The 24156-nt window shown below is 41.4% G+C and overlaps 1 protein-coding gene across 1 annotated transcript in view; it reads left to right on the plus strand.

Moving 5' to 3' along the window:
• The window catches only part of LOC142462874 (uncharacterized), a 60377-nt gene that overhangs the window by 23001 nt on the left and 13220 nt on the right, over positions 1 to 24156 (plus strand). Inside the window, exons 13-24 of the mRNA XM_075565089.1 lie at positions 624 to 869; positions 1517 to 1679; positions 3431 to 3512; positions 4336 to 4365; positions 6055 to 6118; positions 17983 to 18080; positions 21110 to 21172; positions 21540 to 21695; positions 22244 to 22482; positions 22743 to 22865; positions 23068 to 23245; positions 23739 to 23876. Of these exons, the coding sequence (XP_075421204.1) occupies positions 624 to 869; positions 1517 to 1679; positions 3431 to 3512; positions 4336 to 4365; positions 6055 to 6118; positions 17983 to 18080; positions 21110 to 21172; positions 21540 to 21695; positions 22244 to 22482; positions 22743 to 22865; positions 23068 to 23245; positions 23739 to 23876 (1580 nt within the window). The remainder of the gene's footprint in view (positions 1 to 623; positions 870 to 1516; positions 1680 to 3430; positions 3513 to 4335; positions 4366 to 6054; positions 6119 to 17982; positions 18081 to 21109; positions 21173 to 21539; positions 21696 to 22243; positions 22483 to 22742; positions 22866 to 23067; positions 23246 to 23738; positions 23877 to 24156) is intronic.

Below are 24156 nucleotides of genomic sequence, written 5' to 3' on the forward strand. Positions count from 1 at the left end.
CAAACATGTACACACACACAAATGTACACACACACACGTACACATACACACACACGTTCACATACACACACACACACACACACAATGTATACACACAAACATGTATACACACACGTATACACACACACACACACACACTATCCCCAGCACCACCACATCAGCACACCGGTATCCCATGCCCCCCCCAGCACACTGGCATTTTCGGCTCCCCACCATTCCCAGCCCCCATCAACACCATCAGCACCCACACATTGCCACCTTCGCACCTCCCCCATCGGCACCCCCACATCAGCAACAAACCCTCCCAAATCAGCACACCGATACAATCACCATCAGTACAGCCACAGCAGCAGTACCACCGCACACCGCCATGGGCCGCGTGGTCCACTCCCCACCCAAATGCCACCCCCACACCACAAACATCCCGGGCAACGCCGGGGCTCTCAGCTAGTATATATATAAAAAAACATATTAACATCATACATAACACATTGCAATAATACACCTTGCTTTGCAATTCATTCTGTTCTCTCTGATGGACGATGGCTGTGTGGTGACGATTACAAAGCCTGAACTAGATAATGTGTAAAAATCCCATGCAAATGTTTTTCAATTATTTGTAGTTCAACAAACATCAGCATTGGAGGCACTGGCCAATTCTCTGCATATATGGCTGTCTTCAAAGATGACAGCTATCTTTCACCGTACGAGGGATCAGAAGTTGTGCTGTCAACCAAATCTATGCTGTACATTGGAGTCATTCTTGATGGAGAAGACCCTTCTCAATACGCTGTGGTGATGAAAAACTGCTATGCTACGCCTACAAGAAACGCTGACGATTCTGTGAAATATTATATCATTAAAGACAGGTACAGGTTCTGTGGCTAAGTAACAAGTTCATATGAGATAAGGATTCAGATGAATAGAAACAAATTAATAGTGAGGAATGAGAAAGGGAGGTCTTTATTTAACCGGTTGGTGTCATAAAAGCCCAACAGAGCTGTTATCGTTAATGGGCCAGAAACTCATAAAAGGTCTTTCTTTCTCCAGAAGGACTTGGAAAGACTGGAAACGTGGGCATGTAAATGGCAAATGAGGTTTAATACAGATAAATAAATGTAAGGTTATGCAATTAGGGAACAAGAATAAACAGGCAACTTATAAATTAAATGGGGATAAATTGGGGGAATCCTTGATGGAGAAGTATATAGGAGTGCTTGTAGACAGCAGGCTTAGCAATAGTGCCCAAAGTCATGCAGTAGCTGCAAAGGCAATCAAGATCTTATCTTGCATTAAACGGGCAATGGATGGAAGGGCGGTAAGCATAATTATGCCCCTTTATAAAGCATTAGTAAGACCACACCTTGAATATGGAGTACAATTTTGCAACGAGAGACTAATACCTAGAAAATGTTGCCTTTCCCTTGCATGTCAGACAAACAATGCCTCTTGCTTCCTTTTGTAATAATGAGAATGTCTCATTTGGGTTGTTTTCTGATTTTGTTTCTTTGTATAGCTGCCCTAACAAACAGGACTCAAGTATCAGGGTGATAGAAAATGGCGCCTCAAGCCATGGACGATTATCTTTGCAGATGTTTAAATTCATCGGTGATTATAACCTTGTCTACATTCACTGTGAGATCAGTCTTTGTGATATCAAGACAAGGGAGTGCACACCTGTGAGTATAAGCTTAGAAACGTCATATTTCTTCCAATAAAACTGTTGCAAAGGGAAAAATGTGGTGGGTTTCCTGTACTTTATAAGTTCTTTGCTTGTGGCTACCTTCCAGTTTAGATAGAAAGTTCCATTTTGCCGTTGAGGCTAAAAGAGTTAGTTCCATCATGTAGCTCTTATTGTTACAGTATTGTGCTCTGATTTTGCCCCCTTGTGTTAGTAACTGATTTGGAGAGAAAGAGGTTGTACCAAATTCTGTGTTCCTTACCCTAATTTCCTCCAGTCGTTGTCATCAAGAGAAATGTCTTCCTTAAACCCAACTAACAAATGTGAACATACAATAAATTTACTGGCAGAATGCGCAGTGTTAATATTCAAACACACAGTATCTTAAACAGTCTGCAACACATATTAAATAATGACAACCAATCACTGACATTGTCTTATCACTTTCTTCATGGACAGATAACTTTTTCAAATCTTATTAAGTAAAATAGTCTCTCGCTTAGTAATGAGCATAACATGACCACGCACAAATGTACAGGTTTATTACATGAAGTCAGACTTACTCTGATGAAGATCTTTTTAGATGGAAACGTTGGCTTTTTGCACATTTATTATTTCTGTCCTCTCTATAAAAAACCTGCCCGTTTTTGTTTGCTAACGGTGTTCTCTTGGCTTCTTCTATTACATGCATTTAATGTTATCACTTCCACGTATTCACATTCACGTCGGCACCCACATATAAACCTTCTTACAATCTCATTTGGTTGTGCTGAGATTCCTTTTGTTTATTGCTTAGTAATGATACAGTATATAGTGCACCAGACTGTAACCAAGATGGAGACAATCCGAATATTCCAGCGCTCAATAACAAGTTCCTGCTTATTCCAAAGTGGAGTAAGTAACAATGACCACAGTAGTGCTATGTTAGTAGTGCTACTATAACAAGTTTCCCCAAAGAAGAGAATAAGAGCAGAATCCCACATGGGGAGCACTTCAGTTTATTGATGTACAAATCAAAAAGTTACAAATCGTCACCACAAACAATAATTATAAAAGATATAACGCCGTAGAATAATATAATAATTCCTGACTGCGCAAAACAGATACTCTCTGATATACTGTATGTGAAGGAAGAATAAGCATTTGAGAAGCAAAATAGTGCCACATAGCTCATAATAGGTAACCCGAGTACTAGTATATAGAGCTGTTTGATGTTTGCCAGACATGCCGAACCATGAGAACATGAGATATACCCCATACAGTGAGGCTCACAGAATAAAAAATAAATATACATTGTGCCAAAAGGGAAAAAATATTAGAAGCAAATAGTTAGTATCACCCAGATATATTTGATATATTTTGGCAGATCCTGTATGCTCTAGTGGCAGTCTCAGGCCTATGTCGCTAGATCGGCGATATGTCGGTGGGATGCCTAGTGGATGCCTGAGTGGATCGCCGCATGTTATATTCCTTCCGATGCTTCAATCTGTCATCATCACGGCCGCTCAGGATGCTAAATGTGTGATTCACTCATAATGCTTCATCAGGGGTGTTTCAGTGTGATCCAACTATGGGATTCTATTCTGATTCTCTTCTTTGATGGGGATCTTGTTTCCGTTTTCTGTAACCAAGATGGGTTGCGCGTTATACACACCTCTTTAGGGCGTTAATACTAGACTTGTCTTAATTTGGTTTTGCTTGTGCTCTATTTATCAAATAAATGTAAAACAATAATTTCCTCTATTGTAGTCCTGCTCTGGAATTGGGTCTCGCAGTGCTGCATCTGATGGGCAGAGCTTTGTTTTGAAAGTGGGTCCAATAGTCCGTCAAGGTACGTTTTTTTAAGTTTTTGATGTCTGTTAAGATGATGGTGGGGTAATGATGGCTGGTGGTGGTGATGATGGTTGGGGGTGAAAGCGGGGGTGGTGATGGTGGGGGTGATGGTGGCTGGTGGGGATGATGGCGGGTATGGTGGTGATGGTTGTGGGGGTTATGGTCGGAGTGTTGGTGATGATGCTGCGGGTGATGGTGGCTGGTGGTGGTGATGATAGTGGGGGTTATGGCGGGGGTAGTGGTGATTATGGTGGGGGGTGATGATGGTGGGGGTGAAGGCGGCTGGTGGTGGTGATGATAGTGGGGGTGATGGCGGGGTTAGTGGTGATTATGGTGGGGTGATGATGGTGGAGGTGATGGCGGGTGGCGGCGGCGGCAGATGGGGTGATGGCAGGGATGGTGGTGATGATGGTGGGGTCGATGGCGGGGGTAGTGGAGGAGAAGGATAAGGTGGCGAGAAAAAAATGTGAGGTGTTAGAAGTGATTTAGCTTTTTGCACTTTTCAGAGCTATTAGAATACAGCTATTTTGCAAAAGAATGCAAGTTTGGGCATTCCTTCCGGGTATCAGACCCGGAATGAAACCGCTTCTAAAAAAAAAAAAACTTTTTCTGCACGGATGCGAGAAAGTCTTACAGAATAGCAAAGCATGCCAATCCCATCGGAAAGGGCGCTTTTGACAAGGATTGACACAAATCGGAGCTACTAGAATTGGCCCCTCAGTATTTTTGTACAATGGTATAAATGTAGATAGAATTTCTGGGAGTTTTCCTCTGAATTCTGCACGAGATGCAATTCCTAACGCGCCTATTATACATTACAGATTCCCTGTCCCAGTATTCGGGTGCTGCTGGTAAGTTTAGTTTTCTTATACTTGTAATTACTAAAACCTGATTCCTTGTGTGGCGATGATTAATCTCTGGCAGGAAAAGGGTTAAGACTGAAGCCAGTTATCCAAAGTATATTGGGAATTATGGTTTAACTAATGACAATGGCTGAGATCATAATTATAAGAAGGAACTAGAGATTTGCTAATTTTCCACTTACATTTGCAGATTAGATGAAGTGTGTTTTTTTTCCCCTGAACAATTTGCCAAAAATTGGCAGCTTTGAAAAGAAATAAGTAAATATTCAAAAAAGTCAAAATGCAAGATTATTTGGCCTTTTATATACTACTGCAATTTTTTTTAAATGTTACCATATTTTGCAAAACATTGTCAACATTCTGGCAATGTGAATTTCCATAAAATTTCACAAAACTGCAACATTTAAGAGAAAACCCTAAAAAAAACAAATGCGTGAACCAATTTTGAAGACATTTGCAGAACTCAAGACGAAACCATGAGTGGTTTGTATAAACAACATCATGATTTTAAGATGAATACAAAGGTAAAACTCATAAATTAGTAATGCACTTATATTACTACTATACTTTATTTCTGGCATGACACAAACCATTTACTAATGGAAACCAGTTATTCCTTTTTTAAAGAAGGCCCCCTTCTTGCTGCCATATGGTGCAATATTTTATATATAGCTCGCGAGAAACAACATAACAATCTCGTTGTCCTTATTAAACAAATGTTATGATCTTAACGCAAAGATTTGACTGCTCTTGTTCATTTGAACATTTAGCCCAGTTTTCTTGTCACTGAGGACTTGGAATAGGAGAGGGTGCTGGTCACTTAAGTGTTTCATCTATCCCTTACACGTCCCCTATTGAACACACAGTGATATCCCACAGAAGGAAGAGGTCAGAGGAAAGCACATCCCTCTAGAGCAGGGGAGGACAAACTCAGACTTCAAGAGCCACCAACAGGCCAGGTTTAAGGATAACCCTGCTTCAGCAATCAAAATGACAAAGCAACTGATTAAGCCACCTCTACTGAAGCAGGGATATCTTTTAGTTTAAAGCCTGAACTGTTGGTGGCTTTTGAGTTTGGCCACCCCTGCTGTCTCAGCTCACCATGTTTACAAATCAACTTAAAAAAAAATATTTAAAAAAAGGCATTATTTGACCCAATCAAAACATGTCATTGCTATTAGTTTATTTTGACCCAAGGACAGAGCCAGGCTTATACTCACTGTACAGACCGGTGCTGTTCCATTAGAGGCTTTCTCATGGTGGAAGACCCCTTTGACCAATTCAAGTGATTGGTCTGTAAGTAGTCTTCCATTTGCAAGACCTGTGAATGGACGGACCCCCTGGGAGGATGACCTTGCTCATATCTATGTGCTACCTAACAAGCATTAATGTCGTGAGTGCATTTCCTACTAATTTACTCATTTACACTCTTTTAACAATATTGCAATACTACACTATATTTCTTACATCATTTTTCCTGTCTTGTTCTTTCTCCTCCTTTGTGTTACTATGTCTTGTGGAGTAGCCTATACCTTTAATCCCCAGGCACAGGGCATTGCTGGCATTTCTTTGCAGCCAAGTGTGTTAAGAACAATTTATTTGACATACGATTATGTTCCCACCTGTCGGTGACTCAGTGAATTGTCTCTTATTATTGTTCTTGTTTTATTCCCTCAGGCACACGTGCTTCCTGGGCTCTTCTCACACTTGCTCTGCTGCTTTTGGGAAGAGCTGTGTTCGTGTAACATCTGTAATCCAGCACGATTTGTTTTATTTACAATGCTGCTCCAGTCTCTTATATTTCACCTACATATTTAGTACATTAAATCAACTTAAGATCAGAATGACCTGTAACATTTGATCAATTGCTTGCAGTGAGTTGTGTGAACAATGCAGACAATGTAGACAAATAGAACATATTTCTAATATATAATCATATGTATTGTCTAACACTGATGTGTCATTTGAAATGCTTGATTGAACTCATTTGATTGGAAAACAAAGCCTGTATTTATTAGGAGTGGATATGACAGTTACTTATAACAGTCATGTTCTTATAATTTACTTGCTCATGTTATTAAAGGAACAAATCAGTGCTGCATGTTTTATTTATTTTCCCAACACTGACAGAGCCATAACCTTACAATGGTCCTTAGTGAATATGCTGTGAAAACATTTTCTCCTTGGGTGAGAAGATTTAGCCTTGATTCATGTGCATGGAACTGAAATCTTCCAGAGCAGGGGCATGACGTTTTCACAACGTATCCAATAAAGTGTATGTGACCACAGCTACAGATGTATCAAGACTTACTGTCTCAAGCACCAGGGCAAGCTGTGTGGCTGTGACCGTGGCTTCACCAGCGGATTATTGCTGTGGGGGATCCGATCCAGATGTATGAACCCCCCGCAGTGATATCATTGCAGTCACTGTCTCCACAGTTGTGTCCTTTTGCTTTTCAGCACGGCTTATCTCTACAAATACCACTTATTGTACAAAGAAAAACATCAAATAGATCAGTTATATAGATGATATCTTCTTATGTTCAGAAGTTGATGAATCCTCACTTACCAATTAGATAGGTATAATCCATAAGTACCACACTGTGTAATGTGTGCCAGCTAGAGTAACTGTAAAAAAACAGGAAATTGTTAATGCAAGTCTTTATCTTTTGTTTATGAAGTATGTAAAATAAAGCATTGAAATAACATTATTCGACAGCAAAATATTATGAGTGGTTGCCAAACCCATAACAGGGAATGTTGACCTTTTTTCATCTAATGTTTGCTTTGTAGGTTTCATTACTTTCTTAGGTTATTGTGTAACAATGGAAAATAAACATTGTGATATGCACTCAAGTCATGTCTCAAAACGTCTTCTGCTTTTTAAACAGCTAATTGGGAAAACACCTAAATTAGCTGGCAGCTTTGCTGGGGATGTGGTGCAGTTGTTCCCACAGCAGATACCATTGCTTCCTTGCTCTTTGTTTATTCTGTATACGTAGTATGTACTATAGTTAACAACAGCATTATGTAGGACAGAATTCAAGTTGCCATATTGAGAATTGTATACATCTTGCAGATTGTTTGTGATACAGTTTAATGGACCAATATGTTCATCAAAGTTCTAGTACCTGCTTTTTGTCCTGAAGAAGGGTAGATTTGTCATAGTTGTCAGCAGATATAGGGATTTGTAGCACTCACCCGACACACATCGAAAGACCATAGAAGATATCCAGGCCACGGACATGCTAGTTGTGAAGCCGTCACGTGTACACTCACTCTCCCCACTCTATTTCACACGCGTGTTTCACAGCAGCATGAAATTAGGATACCATGGAAACTACACGTAAAGAAAACCCGCACTGCTGTAAATTAACCTGTGAGGTGCTGACTGGATGGAGACGTGATAGTATCTATTGAAGAAAAAGAACCCAGTCTTATAGTACTCATTCACAACAAAGTGTATAGTGATAAATTTAAAATACTTTATTAATAATTATGAATAAAAAATAGGGTGTTAAAACGTAATTAAATACTGTATAGAACAGCACGTGACTGTATCCTTTAGTGACCCACCCTAGTATAGGTGGGTGGATATGGTATGATCCCTGATTGGTACTAGAGATCAGATGCTATGAATTATAGCCTCCTAAAATATAGGAACGGAGCCAAAGAGAGCCCACCGGATTGACTGTCTCTAATAGAGTGTATCTAGACGTATAGTGCACTCTAAAAAGATACACTCATAGTGTATCAATCAGGGATCATACCATATCCACCCACCTATACTAGGGTGGGTCACTAAAGGATACAGTCACGTGCTGTTCTATACAGTATTTAATTACGTTTTAACACCCTATTTTTTATTCATAGTTATTAATAAAGTATTTTAAATTTATCACTATACACTTTGTTGTGAACGAGTGCTATAAGACTGGGTTCTTTTTCTTCAATAGATACTACCATGGAAACTAAAAAGAAAGTGTCAAACTATTTCTGAATAAAATCATCAGGCTTTATGAGTACCATTTAAAATCATAGAGACACAAGTAAGAACCAAATAGGGGTTGAAAAAACAGGTGACTTTCTTCCATGTTTCAGTGTTATGTAGCTTTGTCATAGGTCATAATATATTTAAGGCACTAACATGCCTATTTTTTATAAATAATATCACAGTGTACGGGAGGCATTGTCATGTTAGTCCATTAAAAAGTATCATCGACTACCAGTGTGGCGCTAAAGGGAGAGGGAGCACCAAGCGCGTTCTGTAGAAGTCCCATCACGTGATGCTTAGAACAGCACAAGAGGAGACAATAAGCAAGGGAGAAGGAACCCTAAAATATGGTGGTGTAGAGTGGTGAAGGCTCAGAGAGAAGGAAGGGACAACGCACAATGACGATGGACTACGAGGAGGAGAGGAAGAAGAGGAGGGAGCACAAAACTCTGATAAGATCAAGGAACATGGGGAACTAGCCAAAACACTGGCTAATTAAATGATTGCCCATTATTAACAGAAACTTTGAAAACATGATAAGCTCTCTGGATGCCCTAAAGAGTGAAATCTCAGTACGGAGCTCCACCATGGGACAGGCAGGAGCAATAATAGGACACCCTGATGAAGCGTTATAACGCGAAACGCGTAGAGGCCGTGACGTAGGACGCTTGGGACCGTGACAACAGAAGCCTGCAGTCCACGTTCCCCTATGAGGACGCCGCAGACAGCTGCTATTTCTTTTATCATCTATTTGTATAAAACATGTTTTTGTATATAACCTATTTCTCCTGACATCTTATTTTATTATGTCTGCTATAAATAAATGTAATCAATGAGTGCAATGAAGGAACACATTTCCTCCTTTTCTCTTTTAATGTGCCCACTACCCCTCTTGCTTTTTGTTCTAACGATGGAGCCGTTAGCTTTTCACAGCAGATAGAATGTAGGCATGCACAGTGTCCCTTTGCAGGGGAAACAATACAAGATAAGTCTATATGCATAGGATATCTTACTCTGCCTGACTAAGCCTCACTACATTGCCCAATCTCTTCCTGGAGTTTCGGGATTTAAGATTAACAGTTCCTAGTCGGAGGCACTAAATGTTAATGTCCCTAAGGATATGGTCAAACTTCTGTCCCTGAACTTTGATTTCATGTGGAGAGAAGACACAATGAAATACTTAGAAGTCTAGCTCACCAGTTCATATGGAGCCTTGTTTAAAGCAAATTTCCCTCCCTTACTGCCAAAGCTCAAAAAAGACCTTCAAACCTGGTCACAATATCACATATCTTGGGTGGGACACATTCATGCCAAAAAATGTATCTGCTCCCAAGTAGAGTCAGGAGGCTAATCCTCCAGCAACAGACATGAAATGGTGGTTTAGCACTTCCATGTATTCCATCCTACTACAGGGCTGTGCAGACCAGCCAGCTAGTGATGGGGCAGGTTGACCCCGAGTAGAAGAGATGGGTTGAAATAGAAGAGTCCACTATCACCCTAACTAAAATAGATACATTACTTTTGTCACCCTCTAGCCTTATAAGTAGTCCATGGCCTATGATTCCTATGATTTTGAACTCCTTAAAGATGGGGGGGGGACTTCTCCCAGTGCTGCTCAAGAGGCTTGACTAAGAGCAGGTCCATACTGCTGCAGACCACGTGGAGGCGTCCATGTGGCGCAGCATATTTTCTCGGCGTGACAGCGAGGTCACGTGAGCGGTTTGCCCAATGAGGGCGAACCAGCTCGTGACGCCCCTAGGCACGCCCCCAAGGCGCTTCTACCATGGACAGAAAACGCACCCGCTTCAGGCTGCATGGCCTTAGCCTAAGATCAGAAGTCTCTACGGCGCAGAGAAAATGCTGACCTTTGACGAACTCACAGAGAACTATAACAGATCAAGTAAATCATGTTTCTTTTGTTTTCTTTAGCTGAGAGATTTGTGCTACTCTAACCGAGCCAATCCAGGGCATGAGCTGACACCTCAGTAAGCTGACAGTCCACATATTGGCAGCTATGAGATGGCGCAATTGCCAAACTATGTAACAAACAACAAATTCCAACAGTTTGACAGATAAAAGAGAAAATTTGGTATGTGTACAAGATGTTGAAACTCAGTAGTCTCCTGAATGACACTTAGTAAAGTCCAGAAAATGGAAATGGTGCTCAGCTTCTGTTAGACCCCCTTCTCAGCAAATGTTGCAATGTAATAACAACCATTGGGGTGGCATATAAAGGGATTAGGTAGGCACCCAAGGTAAATATAGACACATATGATATGGAAGCCTAGTGAGACATCCCACAGTACTCACAATCATGGCTAATGTTCCTGAAGGGGGTACTTCAAAAGGCAATATAAAGGACTTCTGATAAGTGTGAAATCCAAAGCCAGTACAGTACCTTTAAATCTCAGTGTGTGCCTGCTGTCCTCCTAAATCCCTGCCAGTCCCGGAGTGCAGTCTGTAGGGGTTGGATCCAGAAATCTTGCGTTGTATGAACGGAGCACTGAACCAGGCAAAGGATTACTCGGTGGCCACATAAACAACGTACTTTATTAAAGTCTCATAGAAAAAACAAATGTGTGCACAAACAAGTTTTGCGCTCCCCAGATGAAGCCTGGTTCAGTGTTCCATTCATACACCGCGAGATTTCTGAATGACAGTCGTGCAAAGTTTTAAAAGACATGGGAGAACTACAGAATATTGATGACCCTAGATTCCCTCTGGCTCTTGTAAGTCTCAAGTTAGATTTGCTCATAGTTGGTGTAGCTAAAGGGAAGGTGATCTCAGCCTTCCGATCCTCTCGCTCTCAGGTTGCATAAGGGCAAACGTATCATGGATGGCTATAGCAATAAGAACAATAATATGAATGTTTCTATAATATCCCAGGTATGTACTGTATAAAGCATGTCTGATTGTACCCTTTGTGTACCCCCTCTATCCTTCAACCTCCCTGATTTTTATTTTCAGTCCCCTCTCCCCGCCCCACCCTGATTTAACACCCCCCCAATAAACTTTGTTAAAAAAAAGTATAATGAATAACCTACTGGCAACAAATAGACAAATGACAGTCCAGTACTGTACATAACTTTAATTGTACATTTGAGAAGAAGAGAAGTGTAAAGTCTTAAAAGCTAATATCAATTGTATTTTGTATCTACATACGGTATAGACCAATGAGGAACCCTTAGGATGGCTAATTAAAATGCATCTGAACCTGCAAAGAATAAACACAGTGTAAAAATAATAGGTAAGCAATGTTAATTATGTAATCCAAATAATACAAAAAAAAAATACTGTTGTATACATGGTGATTATTTGCCATCATTTCACTTTTTCATCATTTATTCTGCACATAAAAGGGAGTGGCTCAGTGAGTAAAGACACTGACTGGCACTGAGAGTGTGAAGCAGGGGAGCCTGGTTCAATTCCTGGTGTCGGCTCCTTGTGACCTTGGGCAAGTCACTTTATCTCCTTGTGCTTCAGGCACCAAAACCATAGATTGTAAGCTCCATGGGGCAAGGACCATTTACCTGCAAAATGTCTCTGTAAAGCAGTGTGTACAACTAGCAGCGCTATACAAGAACATGCTATTATTATTATTATTATTAAATATGACTCCTATGTATGTTATTTGAGCGTGGCAGGGCGTGGTAGTTAAACAGAAAGGTTTGAAATGGATCACTGGTAAATCGAGTACCACCAAAAGGAATAGGAACTCGCCAGATGATTGAAAAAATAGAAACGTACTTTATTGGATCGTGGTTAAAAACGAGTGGCAAAAACAGACAAAACAAACCTCTCACGCGTTTCGCACCAGTTGGACTTTCTCAAGGAGGGACTCTTTTGGAGTTAGCCCAGCAAGAAATGTACTACGAACCACCATCTTTAATAACACTATGGGGCTTATTCAATAAAGTGCATAGAAAGCCCCATTCAAGTCAATGGGACTTTTCGTTTAGTAATGCCGAATCTGCGCTACCGCTCTTTATTGAATAAGCCCCCTTATCTAGCTGAAGTAAGTGCCACATCTCCGCATACATTATCTGTTTAAGGCAGCTTGATAAAAACTAGCATACTGTTGCGGCCGCCTTTATTCTCCTACTTACCTGGATAAATGCGGGGATTTTCTCAGTTTCTCGCGGAGTTTCCCACGCGGCGGCCACATCATCAGATAAGCGCTAATGGCGCTTATCATTGAAAGCGCCCGCGGCGCGGGAAACCTGAAGAAAAAAAGCCGCGCGCCGCCGCGTTTTTAAAAATCCCGCGGTGGCGGCCGCAGGAGGATAAAGGCGGCCGCCACTGTACATCTTCTCCGCCTTTTCTCACATTCTCACTTTCAACCTCACCCTTTCAACAGCATTGTTGTTTTTTTTTAAGGGTTTCTCCTCTTCTTCCAGCTATTCTTTCTATAATGTTTTAATGATATCAGGGTTCCCATATAAGGATGCACATTTTATTATATATACAGTATTGTATTGGAAGTTCTTACGGTACATATGTACATTGCAAGCTGTACATGCAAACTGATTATTGACAATGTGTAGAACGGGTGAACCACGGTTAACCACCCAGGCGCTCAGAAAAACCACAATGCTGTTGAATGGTATTGCCAATGTAATTTTGGGACACTGGTTAAGGTAAGCCCCAAGCAAAGTGAGTATATATGTATATAGTCTTTCCCAGCAACTGGCTTCTAACAAGCACCAATATAGTTTGAGACAAAAAAGAACTCACGAATGGGGTTGGTGGCACCGTAACTACCAGGTCCTCCTCTCTTTTGCAAAACCGCCGATCCTGCTGTAAAGACTCCTCTGTATGATAGCAGATACTGGATCAGTGTGGCGCCGCAGTGCCACAATCAACTGACACCTCTTCTAGACGCCAATCCGTCGCGGTGGGTGGTCACGTGACCGACGGCAGTGTCGGGACTTCCGGGTTTCAGCAGAGACACAGCGGGATACCAGCAACAGCCCGGCGTGCTGACGGCAGTCAGCATTACTGTAGAAATCCTCCCAATGGAAGTCTAGACGCCGCACAGCCGTAGCAGAAGGAGAAAAGAAGGCTGATGTAGTGAATAAAAAGAACTTTATTGGCATAGTGTGCAAACGGATCCTCAGACGCGTTTCAGCCTGTCAGGCCTTTGTCAAAGAGTTTGCGTGAACAACATCTTATTATAGTGTGTGTAAATTGCAACACCTGTTTCTATTGCCCAACACAAATGAGCAACAGGTGCATACCATCACACACCCACAACACGAGTGTAAAGCTAAAAAACAATTAAAATGATGACCAAAGTCTTATTATGCAAAATCTGTATATGTCACAATATCATAAATCATGCGCATATATATATAAAGAAAAATCAATAATAGATTGGTCACAATTAAAAACAAAGTTTAGATGAAACAATGTGCACACAAATGCCTAAATAGAACAATAAATGTATAATACTATGATATACCCAAACATGCAGGATGATGTATTACCAGAGACAGTGAAATATACTTTGTATCAATCTTTCCAAAGGGTATAAGACATGTTCCAACTTGAAACATAATATTGAATCTTTCTGAACATAGAAATGAAATGTACCAAAGGATAAAAAATAATAACAGTTAAAGCAATATAAATATATCTAAAGGGTGTGGGGGGGGGGGGGAGGGGAAGGGAGGGAAGGGGAGAGGCAAGGAAGGGGATGGGGAGGGAAGGATAGGGAGGGAGAGGGGGGGTGGAGGGGGGAGGGAAAGGAAAAATGAGAGGGAAGGGAAAGAAAAGAAAGGGAAATGGGCATGAAAAAATCAATCATGAAGAAAATGTTTTAATTCCCATTCCACATTTAAACCATAAGGTTGTAAGGTATTAAGAGAAAAGATCCATGACATTTCTTTTTTGTTTAAACGATTCAGCCTGTCACCTCCTCTAACATTAATAGAAACATGTTCAACGCCAAAGAATGTAAAATTCTTTAATCCACCAAGTGGACATTGTGAAAAATGTTTAGACACTGGGTGGAATAGATCCTGTTTGTTAATTAGTCTAATATGTTCGGAAATCCTAATATATAAGGATCTGATTGTTCTACCCACATATTTATATTCACATCCGCATGTAATGACGTAAATAACATAACTAGTTTGACAATTGATAAATGTGTTAATCCTATGTTTACTATTTGGAAATAATGTATGCACTCTGCTGGTAGGTGAGGCAAATTTACAGTATTTGCAAAAACCACATCTATAAAATCCCTTGGGTATGTTTCCTATTCTGGTTTGACGTGTTGACTGAAACATACTCCTAGAGATGGACGTAGCTAATGTGTTGGCCTTTCTGAATGCAAATTTGGGTCCAGACTTAGTAAAAGACTCCAAATCTTTATCCAATTTAAGTATGTTCCAGTGTTTGGAAACTGTCTAATCTGTGACGCCTGCTTGCTATATTTCGTAATGAATAAAGGACTATCCACAAATGTTGTTTTTATATTGTTGTTTTTAGTTTTTTTTATGTATGAGCAAATTAGCTCGATCCACAGATTCAGCATTCAGGAAGGCCACATCCACATCCTCTTGAGAATATCCCCGTGACAAAAATGTAGAACCCAATGTCTTTGAATGTTGCAAAAAAGTTTCTTGGTTTGAGCATAGACGTTTATATCTCAGGAACTGTCCCTTCGGAATCCCGCGGATCAATGATCTGGGATGACTGCTATCCGCACATAGATAAGAATTCCTGGCATGGGGCTTTGTAAATATATCTGTTTGGATACCTGTTATTGGATCACCATGGATAGTCACATCAAGATAATCCCTCTCATTTTTCCTTTCCCTCCCCCTTCCATTGGCTATTGCAAAATGTGTTATTAGTTTGTTGTTTGCTTTGGACAGGCCCGTTAGTGGTCTATTCAAGAGAAATATCCATGGGTCTGGGGGAATAGTGAGGTCAAATACCCTCTGTATCCAATGTCTAATTTCTTCCCTGACAATGACGTCTGCGGCAAAAGCCCGCGAAAGCCAGAGCCGTTCTCGCCGAGCATGGGGGAGGATGAGGGTAAGATGGCTGCCCTCCAAAAGTCAGCGGCGGATCCTCTCCGAAACGAAAGGGCAGCCACAGGATCTGGGGGATAGCTGAGTCACCGGAGGGTGTATTTTTGAGGCCTCCTTCAGGGTTAAACTATACAGTTCGCCGGATGGGGTGAGGACTCAGTTGCCGGCCGCCGCTGCTCCCTCTTCCCCTGCAGCTGATCGATGAGCCCCCACTCTGCTCCACGTGGGCAAGGGTGCTTCAGCGTCTCCTGCCTCTGCTCGTGGGGATGCCTGCGAGACCTCCACTGCTCCCACTGCTCCCAGCTTGCCCAGGAATCCCTCGCCATCCTCCAGACGTCTCAAGGTATGTGCTACCACATTCCGCAGCACCATCAGTGCACATGGGAATAGCCACCGGTACCTAATCTGCTGGTCCCTCAGAATCTTTGTAATGGGGGCTAGGGATTTTCTTTTGGCCAGTGTGGCAGGGAACACATGGAATCTCACTTGATCAAACTCCATATGTTTAGTGTCCCGTGATATCTTGCAGACCTCCTCTTTTGTGCGGTAATGGTGGAACCTGATAACAATGTCTCTTGGGGGATCCCCTGCCTGGGGTCTCCATCTCAGGGCGCGATGACATCTGTCTAACAGGAGCTCACGGTTCGTCTTGTCAGGGAAGAGTTGTTCTAGCCACATGGTGGCAAATTCCTCCGGATCTGTGACAGACTCAGGGACCCCCCTTAGATGGATATTACTTCTTCTATCCCTGTTTTCAGAGCCCTCGATCTTTTCCTCTAGGAACCTGACCTGGTCCCCCAGCTTCGTCACTTGTTTCTGGGTTTGTGCCAGTGCGGTGACAGTGTCATCAGATTTAGCCTCTAGGGAATTTGTCCGTTCCTCTAGGGCATCAATATCTTTCCTGAGAGCCCAAAGTTCCGTTTTAAAAAACTGCTTCATTTCAGCGCAGAAGGCCTTCATATCCTTGCGCTTCATTACCTCCAGGTCGTCTTTCGTAGTGCTTGCATTTTCTCCCTCAGGGTCTGCCATGGTGGGTTGTGCAGGGGATTCAGGCCTGTCTCCCTGTGCTGCCTCTCCTTTTTAAAATAAGTAGAAACTGTCTGAGTTTTTTTTCGGACTGCTTTGCTAGATGCCATCCTGGTATATTTAGAGATTCTTTACTGCTAGTTGTGTTGCTGTTGTCGGGATTTTGCTGTAGTTATTTCAATAACTAGTGCCGGTGAGAATGGAGCTCAGGTACTTACCAGCCATTCACCTCCCCGTCATCACGTGACCTCCGGTACATTTCATTTCTATGTTCAGAAAGATTCAATATTATGTTTCAAGTTGTAACATGTCTTATACCCTTTGGAAAGATTGATACTAAGTATATTTCACTGTCTCTGGTAATACCTCATCCTGCATGTTTGGGTATATCATAGTATTATTCATTTATTGTTCTATTTAGGCATTTGTGTGCACATTGTTTCATCTAAACTTCGTTTTTAATTGTGACCAATCTATTATTGATTTTTCTTTATATATATATATATATATGCGCATGATTTATGATATTGTGACATATACAGATTTTGCATAATAATACTTTGGTCATCATTTTAATTGTTTTTTAGCTTTACACTCGTGTTGTGGGTGTGTGATGGTATGCACCTGTTTCTCATTTGTGTTGGGCAATAGAAACAGGTGTTGCAATTTACACACACTATAATAAGATGTTGTTCACGCAAACGGATGACTCTTTGACAAAGGCCTGACAGGCTGAAACGCGTCAGAGGATTAGTTTGCACACTGTGCCAATAAAGTTCTTTTTATTCACTACATCAGCCTTCTTTTATTCTTCTGCTACGGCTGTGCGGTGATTATTGACAATGTTTAATAACATAGCTGAAAGGTTGTTGGGGTGAGCAATGTCATTTTCTGTTAAGCATATATCATAATAATAATAATAATAATTATGTAATAATAGTTATGTAATAATATGTTGTTCTTATGTAACACAGTCCCTTCCCTGTAGAACTTAGTCTATTTTGAGACTATTCTATTGAGGCTTAAGGAAATAAAATGACTTGTCCAAGGTCAGAAAACCTTGATAAAGCGGTTGTAAGCACGAAACGCGTAGGAGGTCTCTTGTGCCTCTTTTTTTAACCATGGATCAATATATAGATATTTTATGCTGCAGTTCACCTCTATTTTTGCCCAGTAGGGCGCCACGTATTTGCAAACCATTCTCTACAAGGTCACAAGAGGCTGACACAGGGATTCAATGAAGGATCACCCATTTCAAAGGCTGTGACATTACCACTTATATGTCCCTATGCCAGTTCCTGAAGGAGTAGCTACTGTAAGTAAAACTTCCTCCCTATTGTTGTGGAGAAACCACAGAACAAGGAAATGAGTGCGGCAAAATGTGCCAACCATCAATCTGTATGATCTGTGAAGTTCGGTGGACACCTACAGAGTCCTCCCCCCCTGTGAAAGCTTTATAAAGGGAGGGCAAAGGGAGCCACAATGCTCCTTACACCTAAGGGAAGTGTTTGTCCCATATGAGATTAAACGTTTGCTGTAAAGGTTTATTTTCAGGAAAAAGACGATGCATCTGCTATTTCTGGCCTTGCTGTTACCTTCCTGTGGGGGGACAATGTTCACCACGCTCGGGCGGTCCACAGGTAAGTGAGCTGCCACCGCAAATCTTTAGGACTTGATGACCCGATAGACGTTAATTTTATTATTATCATTTATTTATAACGTGCAAACATATTCTGTAGCACAGTACAATAGGGATGGACAACAAAAACAATAAAATAACAAACATTAACATAGATTGTTACAGTAGGTAAGTAGGGCCCTGTCCCAAGGAGCTTACACTCTATAAGGAAGGGTAAGTGGAAACATAAGGTACTGAGGGATGAGAAGGTTGGTGTGTGTCGAATTGCTGCTTGTTAATTGAAGGAGTTGGTGTTGGGGAAGCAGTAAGTGGTATTGTGCAGAGGTAGAGCTGTGAGAGCAGGTCATGTGTGAATGAGTAGGCGTTGGGGAAGCAGTAAGTGGGATTATGTGGAGGTAGAGCAGTGAGAGCAGGTAATGTGTGAGGGAGTTGGCGTTGGGGAAGCAGTAAGTGGTATTGTGCGGAGGTAGAGCTGTGAGAGCCGGTAATGTGTGAGGGAGTTGGTGTTGGGGAAGCAGTAAGTGGGATTGTGCGGAGGTAAAGCTGTGAGAGCAGGTAATGTGTGAGGGAGTTGGTGTTGGGGAAGCAGTAAGTGGGAGTGTGCGGAGGTAAAGCTGAGAGAGCAGGTAATGTGTGAGGGAGTTGGCGCTGGGGAAGCAGTAAGTGAGAGTGTGCGGAGGTAGAGCTGTGAGAGCCGGTAATGTGTGAGGGAGTTGGTGTTGGGGAAGCAGTAAGTGGTATTGTGCAGAGGTAGAGCTGTGAGAGCAGGTCATGTGTGAATGAGTAGGCGTTGGGGAAGCAGTAAGTGGGATTATGTGGAGGTAGAGCAGTGAGAGCAGGTAATGTGTGAGGGAGTTGGCGTTGGGGAAGCAGTAAGTGGTATTGTGCGGAGGTAGAGCTGTGAGAGCCGGTAATGTGTGAGGGAGTTGGTGTTGGGGAAGCAGTAAGTGGGATTGTGCGGAGGTAGAGCTGTGAGAGCAGGTAATGTGTGAGGGAGTTGGTGTTGGGGAAGCAGTAAGTGGGATTGTGTGGAGGTAGAGCTGTGAGAGCAGGTAATGTGTGAGGGAGTTGGTGTTGGGGAAGCAGTAAGTGGGAGTGTGCGGAGGTAGAGCTGTGAGAGCAGGTAATGTGTGAGGGAGTTGATGTTTGGGAAAGCAGTAAGTGGGATTGTGTGGAGGTAGAGCTGTGAGAGCAGGTAATGTGTGAGGGAGTTGGTGTTGGGGAAGCAGTAAGTGGGAGTGTGCGGAGGTAAAGCTGAGAGAGCAGGTAATGTGTGAGGGAGTTGGGGTTGGGGAAGCAGTAAGTGGGATTGTGCAGAGGTAGAGCTGTGAGAGCAGGTAATGTGTGCGGCAGTTGGGGAAGCAGTAAGTGGGAGTGTGCGGAGGTAGAGCTGTGAGAGCAGGTAATGTGCGAGGGAGTTGGCGCTGGGGAAGCAGTAAGTGAGAGTGTGCGGAGGTAGAGCTGTGAGAGCAGGTAATGTGTGAGGGAGTTGGTGTTGGGGAAGCAGTAAATGGGATTGTGCGGAGGTAGAGCTGTGAGAGCAGGTAATGTGTGAGGGAGTTGGTGTTGGGGAAGCAGTAAGTGGGAGTGTGCGGAGGTAGAGCTGTGAGAGCAGGTAATGTGTGAGGGAGTTGGTGTTGGGGAAGCAGTAAGTGGGAGTGTGCGGAGGTAGAGCTGTGAGAGCAGGTAATGTGTGAGGGAGTTGGTGTTGGGGAAGCAGTAAGTGGGAGTGTGTGGAGGTAGAGCTGTGAGAGCAGGTAATGTGTGAGGGATTTGGCGTTGGGGAAGCAGTAAGTGAGAGTGTGCGGAGGTAGAGCTGTGAGAGCAGGTAATGTGTGAGGGAGTTGGTGTTGGGGAAGCAGTAAGTGAGAGTGTGCGGAGGTAAAGCTGAGAGAGCAGGTAATGTGTGAGGGAGTTGGCGTTGGGGAAGCAGTAAGTGGGAGTGTGCGGAGGTAGAGCTGTGAGAGCAGGTAATGTGTGAGGGAGTTGGCATTGGAGAAGCAGTAAGTGAGAGTGTGCGGAGGTAGAGCTGTGAGAGCAGGTAATGTGTGAGGGAGTTGGTGTTGGGGAAGCAGTAAGTGAGAGTGTGCGGAGGTAGAGCTGTGAGAGCATGTAATGTGTGAGGGAGTTGGTGTTGGGGAAGCAGTAAGTGGGATTGTGCGGAGGTAGAGCTGTGAGAGCAGGTAATGTGTGAGGGAGTTGGTGTTGGGGAAGCAGTAAATGGGATTGTGCAGGGGTAGAGCTGTGAGAGCAGGAATGTGTGATGATCGAAATGATTAAATATACATCTGAAATACTTTACCCTATCATAATAACAATCAGTTAGCCTACCAGGAGCACCCGATTACACCTTCCAGTTCTATGATAATAACTCTGAAATAATGTTGCAATAAGATATTTGATATCGAGGGTAAGAACTCAGGAAAACAAAGGGTAATTTCACAGGTGACTGGTTATTGGTCATTGACACAGGCAAAGAAGGGAACAATATCAACCGATGATCTGATCAAATCCCCTATTACTCGTATATACCAGAGCAACATTATTATTGCCCTATAAGATATTTTACACCAATGAATAATTATAAATTATTGAATACATTTGATAGAATCCTACGTTATTGGAAGACAGAATTTAATATTCACATCTACTCGTTTTTCTAAATTCATTCTGTATGGAAACCAAGGTCATATAGTCTCAATCTTTATGTGAGGCAGACCAATGGCCGTATTGGTAGATTTGTTTCCCAGTGACAATACCAGCCAGGTGGGGTCTGTAGGGTATTTAGCAAATCATAGATTGTCTTGCTGTTTCCTCATGCTATGAGCTTCCAATATAAAGTTTTACCTGTCTCTCCTTCCCTAAGGTTTAGATCAGATACAGGCATCGTCTCTGCTTCTTCACCATTTATTACACTCGTAACAAATGTCTTTGAAGCTTTGCTTCGAACACAGTAAAATTTCAATAAGGTATTTATAAATCCTCTATATTATGAAGGTAATGATGAATATTTTCTTATTGTTTCTACAGAGTTAGGTTTCACTAACAGTATGCCAATGTTTACAGAAAAAGCACCATGTGTTGAACAGACAGGTATGAAATCTACATATTATTGTAATGATCCATCTCTAGTTTTGACCATATACTGTATTACTGGAGGGGTGAGTGTAATGATTTAGTGTAATACTGTAGTAGTGTGACTGATTCACAGGCAAATATCGATGGGACTTTAATATGGAATCATTTGCCTTAATATGATGTGAACAGGCTTTTGAGATATCATATAGATTGGACAACATTTTGATTTTCAGGGTAAATTATTAAAAAAAACTACCCCCAATCAAGCAATCCATTTTTAAATCATACAATAAGACATCCTTGGGCACTGCTATAGGAATGAATGTGTGCATAGATTTCCTTCAAGTTTCCATATCATCTCTTTATTCCCTTGCTTCACTAGAGTCTTCATCCCTGACATATCTCGTGGACACAACTGGTTCTATGTCTGATGATCTTCAGCAACTAAAGCTGGTTAATGGTTGGCTCCTTGATCGTGTATCTGCACGATTTCCATGTGGCGTCCGGCAATATACCATGGTGGAGTTTAATGACCCCAGTAAGACATTACTAATACTGCTAATTGTAATCTCAACTTTGTTTTAAGGTATAGACTGAATTCTTCACAGTTTACCTTTTATTGACAATACATAAAAATGACATACTGTATTCTGTACATGTTAACAGTAAGAGAAATTGTATGTGGCCTTTAATGCTTATATACAACATTATCCTTGTATTATTTCATATTAGCCCATGGTTCACAACATGATGTACAATACAAAGTATTTCGGGCTATGCTACTAGAACTCTATACAGAGAAGCAATGGGTTAGTCTGGGAGCTAAGGGGTTTATATTAGTTCATTTTATTGCAGTAAGCCTACAAAAAGACCTTTATGTTTTGTTTATTCTGTTTTATTTGTTTCTTTCCTCCTTTCTCCCTCACTTCTCCTAGCCTTCGCACTAGTCATTGGAGTATGTTGGTGTAACCTTGCGCATTAACCTTAGATCTTGTATCACATATGTGGAACATGTCAAAATAATTACAGTATACGTTAAAGTTGATGCAAATACTTCTAATCATTGTTTTAATATTTGCTTCTCAGCTGTTGGACCTGTTCGGATCACGCAGTCAAAGGCACAATTTGGCTATTTCTTCAATAACCTGGTGGCTGATGGAGGTGGCGATTGTCCTGAATTGGCTCTGAAAGGACTCGAACTGGCTTTGGAGAATTCCCCACCCAACTCTTTCATTCTAGTGTTAACAGATGCATCTGCTAAAGATTACAATGAAACGGCCTTAGTAGATAACATATATTCACTCATAAATACCACACAGTCACGGGTAGGGCATTTTGTGAAATCTCTCTGAGCGTTTCCAGACACTAAGGGGGTTATTTTTTCAAAGTTTCCAGTCTGCAAAACGTGGGCAAAAAGGCGGCACTAGATAAATCATGGAAATTATTTCCAACTGAAACCAACAGGATTCCCTGTTTTGATAAATGGGGTGCAGTATTTTTGCTCCCGTTTCACAGCTGGGAGACTTCAATGAATACCCCCTTAAAGGTGAATACTAAGTGATCCAGTGTGCAAAATTTTTTCCAGGTCTTCTTTTTGGTTACTGGACTCTGCTCAGGTTTGAATGATCCCGGATTCCTTATTTACAGAGATTTTGCCTCTCAGAGTTTTGGACACGTTTTTCAAGTCAGCCTTTCCGATTTGGGCAAAGTAAGTACATTTTTTTTACCTATTTATTTTAATTCACAGAGTCAAATTTTAAGCCTATTTAAATCCCTAGAAACACAGAATTAATGGAAGATAACGTGTATTTTGATCTTCGTTGTTGCCAAAGGTGTCTGCAATGCCACTTAATTGTATATCAGCCTTGTTTACATCCTTTAATTGTAACACATATTTCCGTTTTTTCAAGGTGTTTAACTACTTGGACTTCACACTATCGAGGCCCCTTAACAGCTCCAGACAACTGTTTTCTGGAGAGTATAATATTGGCAATCACACTGACAGGTTTCCAGTGGAAGATAACTTCACTGCATTAATAGTGACCACTGATGGTGTGGTTTACTCCATAAGAATCGTTGGACCTGACGGTAAGTATCTCAGTTCTCTGATATCTGATTCCTCACAGTTAGATGCCAAAACTAAAGAGTGGGCAATTAGTAATATTTTAAAAACTTATTTCAAAGCAAGAGACACAAAGAAACAAGAAGGCCCCAATGCTAATCCAATATGACAAATAATTTAGTACATACATATGTATTTTATCTGTATTCTTTTGTCATAAATTTGGGTCATTTAGTTCAATACTTTGATTCCTTTGCATTCCTGAGGGTCAGGGAAGCTTCCTAATTACATGAAAATGACCCAAAAAAATAGGCATGTTTAATGCTCATTTGGGAACCTTCCCAAGATCAGGAATTAATGAGTAGTGAATAAGGTCATGTTGATCTCTTCAGTTCCAGAGACACATTGCTCTGCAAAGATTTGCGGGTCTCTCTAGCAGTAAAAGAGTAAAGATAATATCTGTCTGTATAAAGATAATTGTTCACTTTTGATCAAATTATGTATTTTTTTTTTTTGTAGATATGGATCTAGAAACCAAGACGATTGTGTCTGAACCTTGGGGGTCGATGTATCTGTTGAAAAATCCTAGAAAAGGAATTTGGACAATGTTTATATATGCAGAAGGTCCACATTCTGTTAGAGTCGAGGGATTTACAGGTACGGTATACAAACAAACTGTAATTGTAACCATTAGTAACCTAGTATAGTTATACATGAGAGAAACAAATCCAAGCTCAAAGAAGGTAGAATGATACGGTTTATACATTTTTTGGTATTTATGGAATACTTATTAAGTCAGTCCAATTAGCTTTTCCTCTAATGTACCATTAGTCTTGAAATCACCCACAATTCAAATACTTTATAAATGTATTTAAACTTATAGCTTATTGTTTTTTTTTTGGAGGAAGAGAATAAGGGGACAGAAAGAAGTAAGGGA

The sequence above is a fragment of the Ascaphus truei genome, chromosome 11 (assembly GCF_040206685.1).
Source record: "Ascaphus truei isolate aAscTru1 chromosome 11, aAscTru1.hap1, whole genome shotgun sequence".
Lineage (NCBI taxonomy): Eukaryota > Metazoa > Chordata > Amphibia > Anura > Ascaphidae > Ascaphus > Ascaphus truei.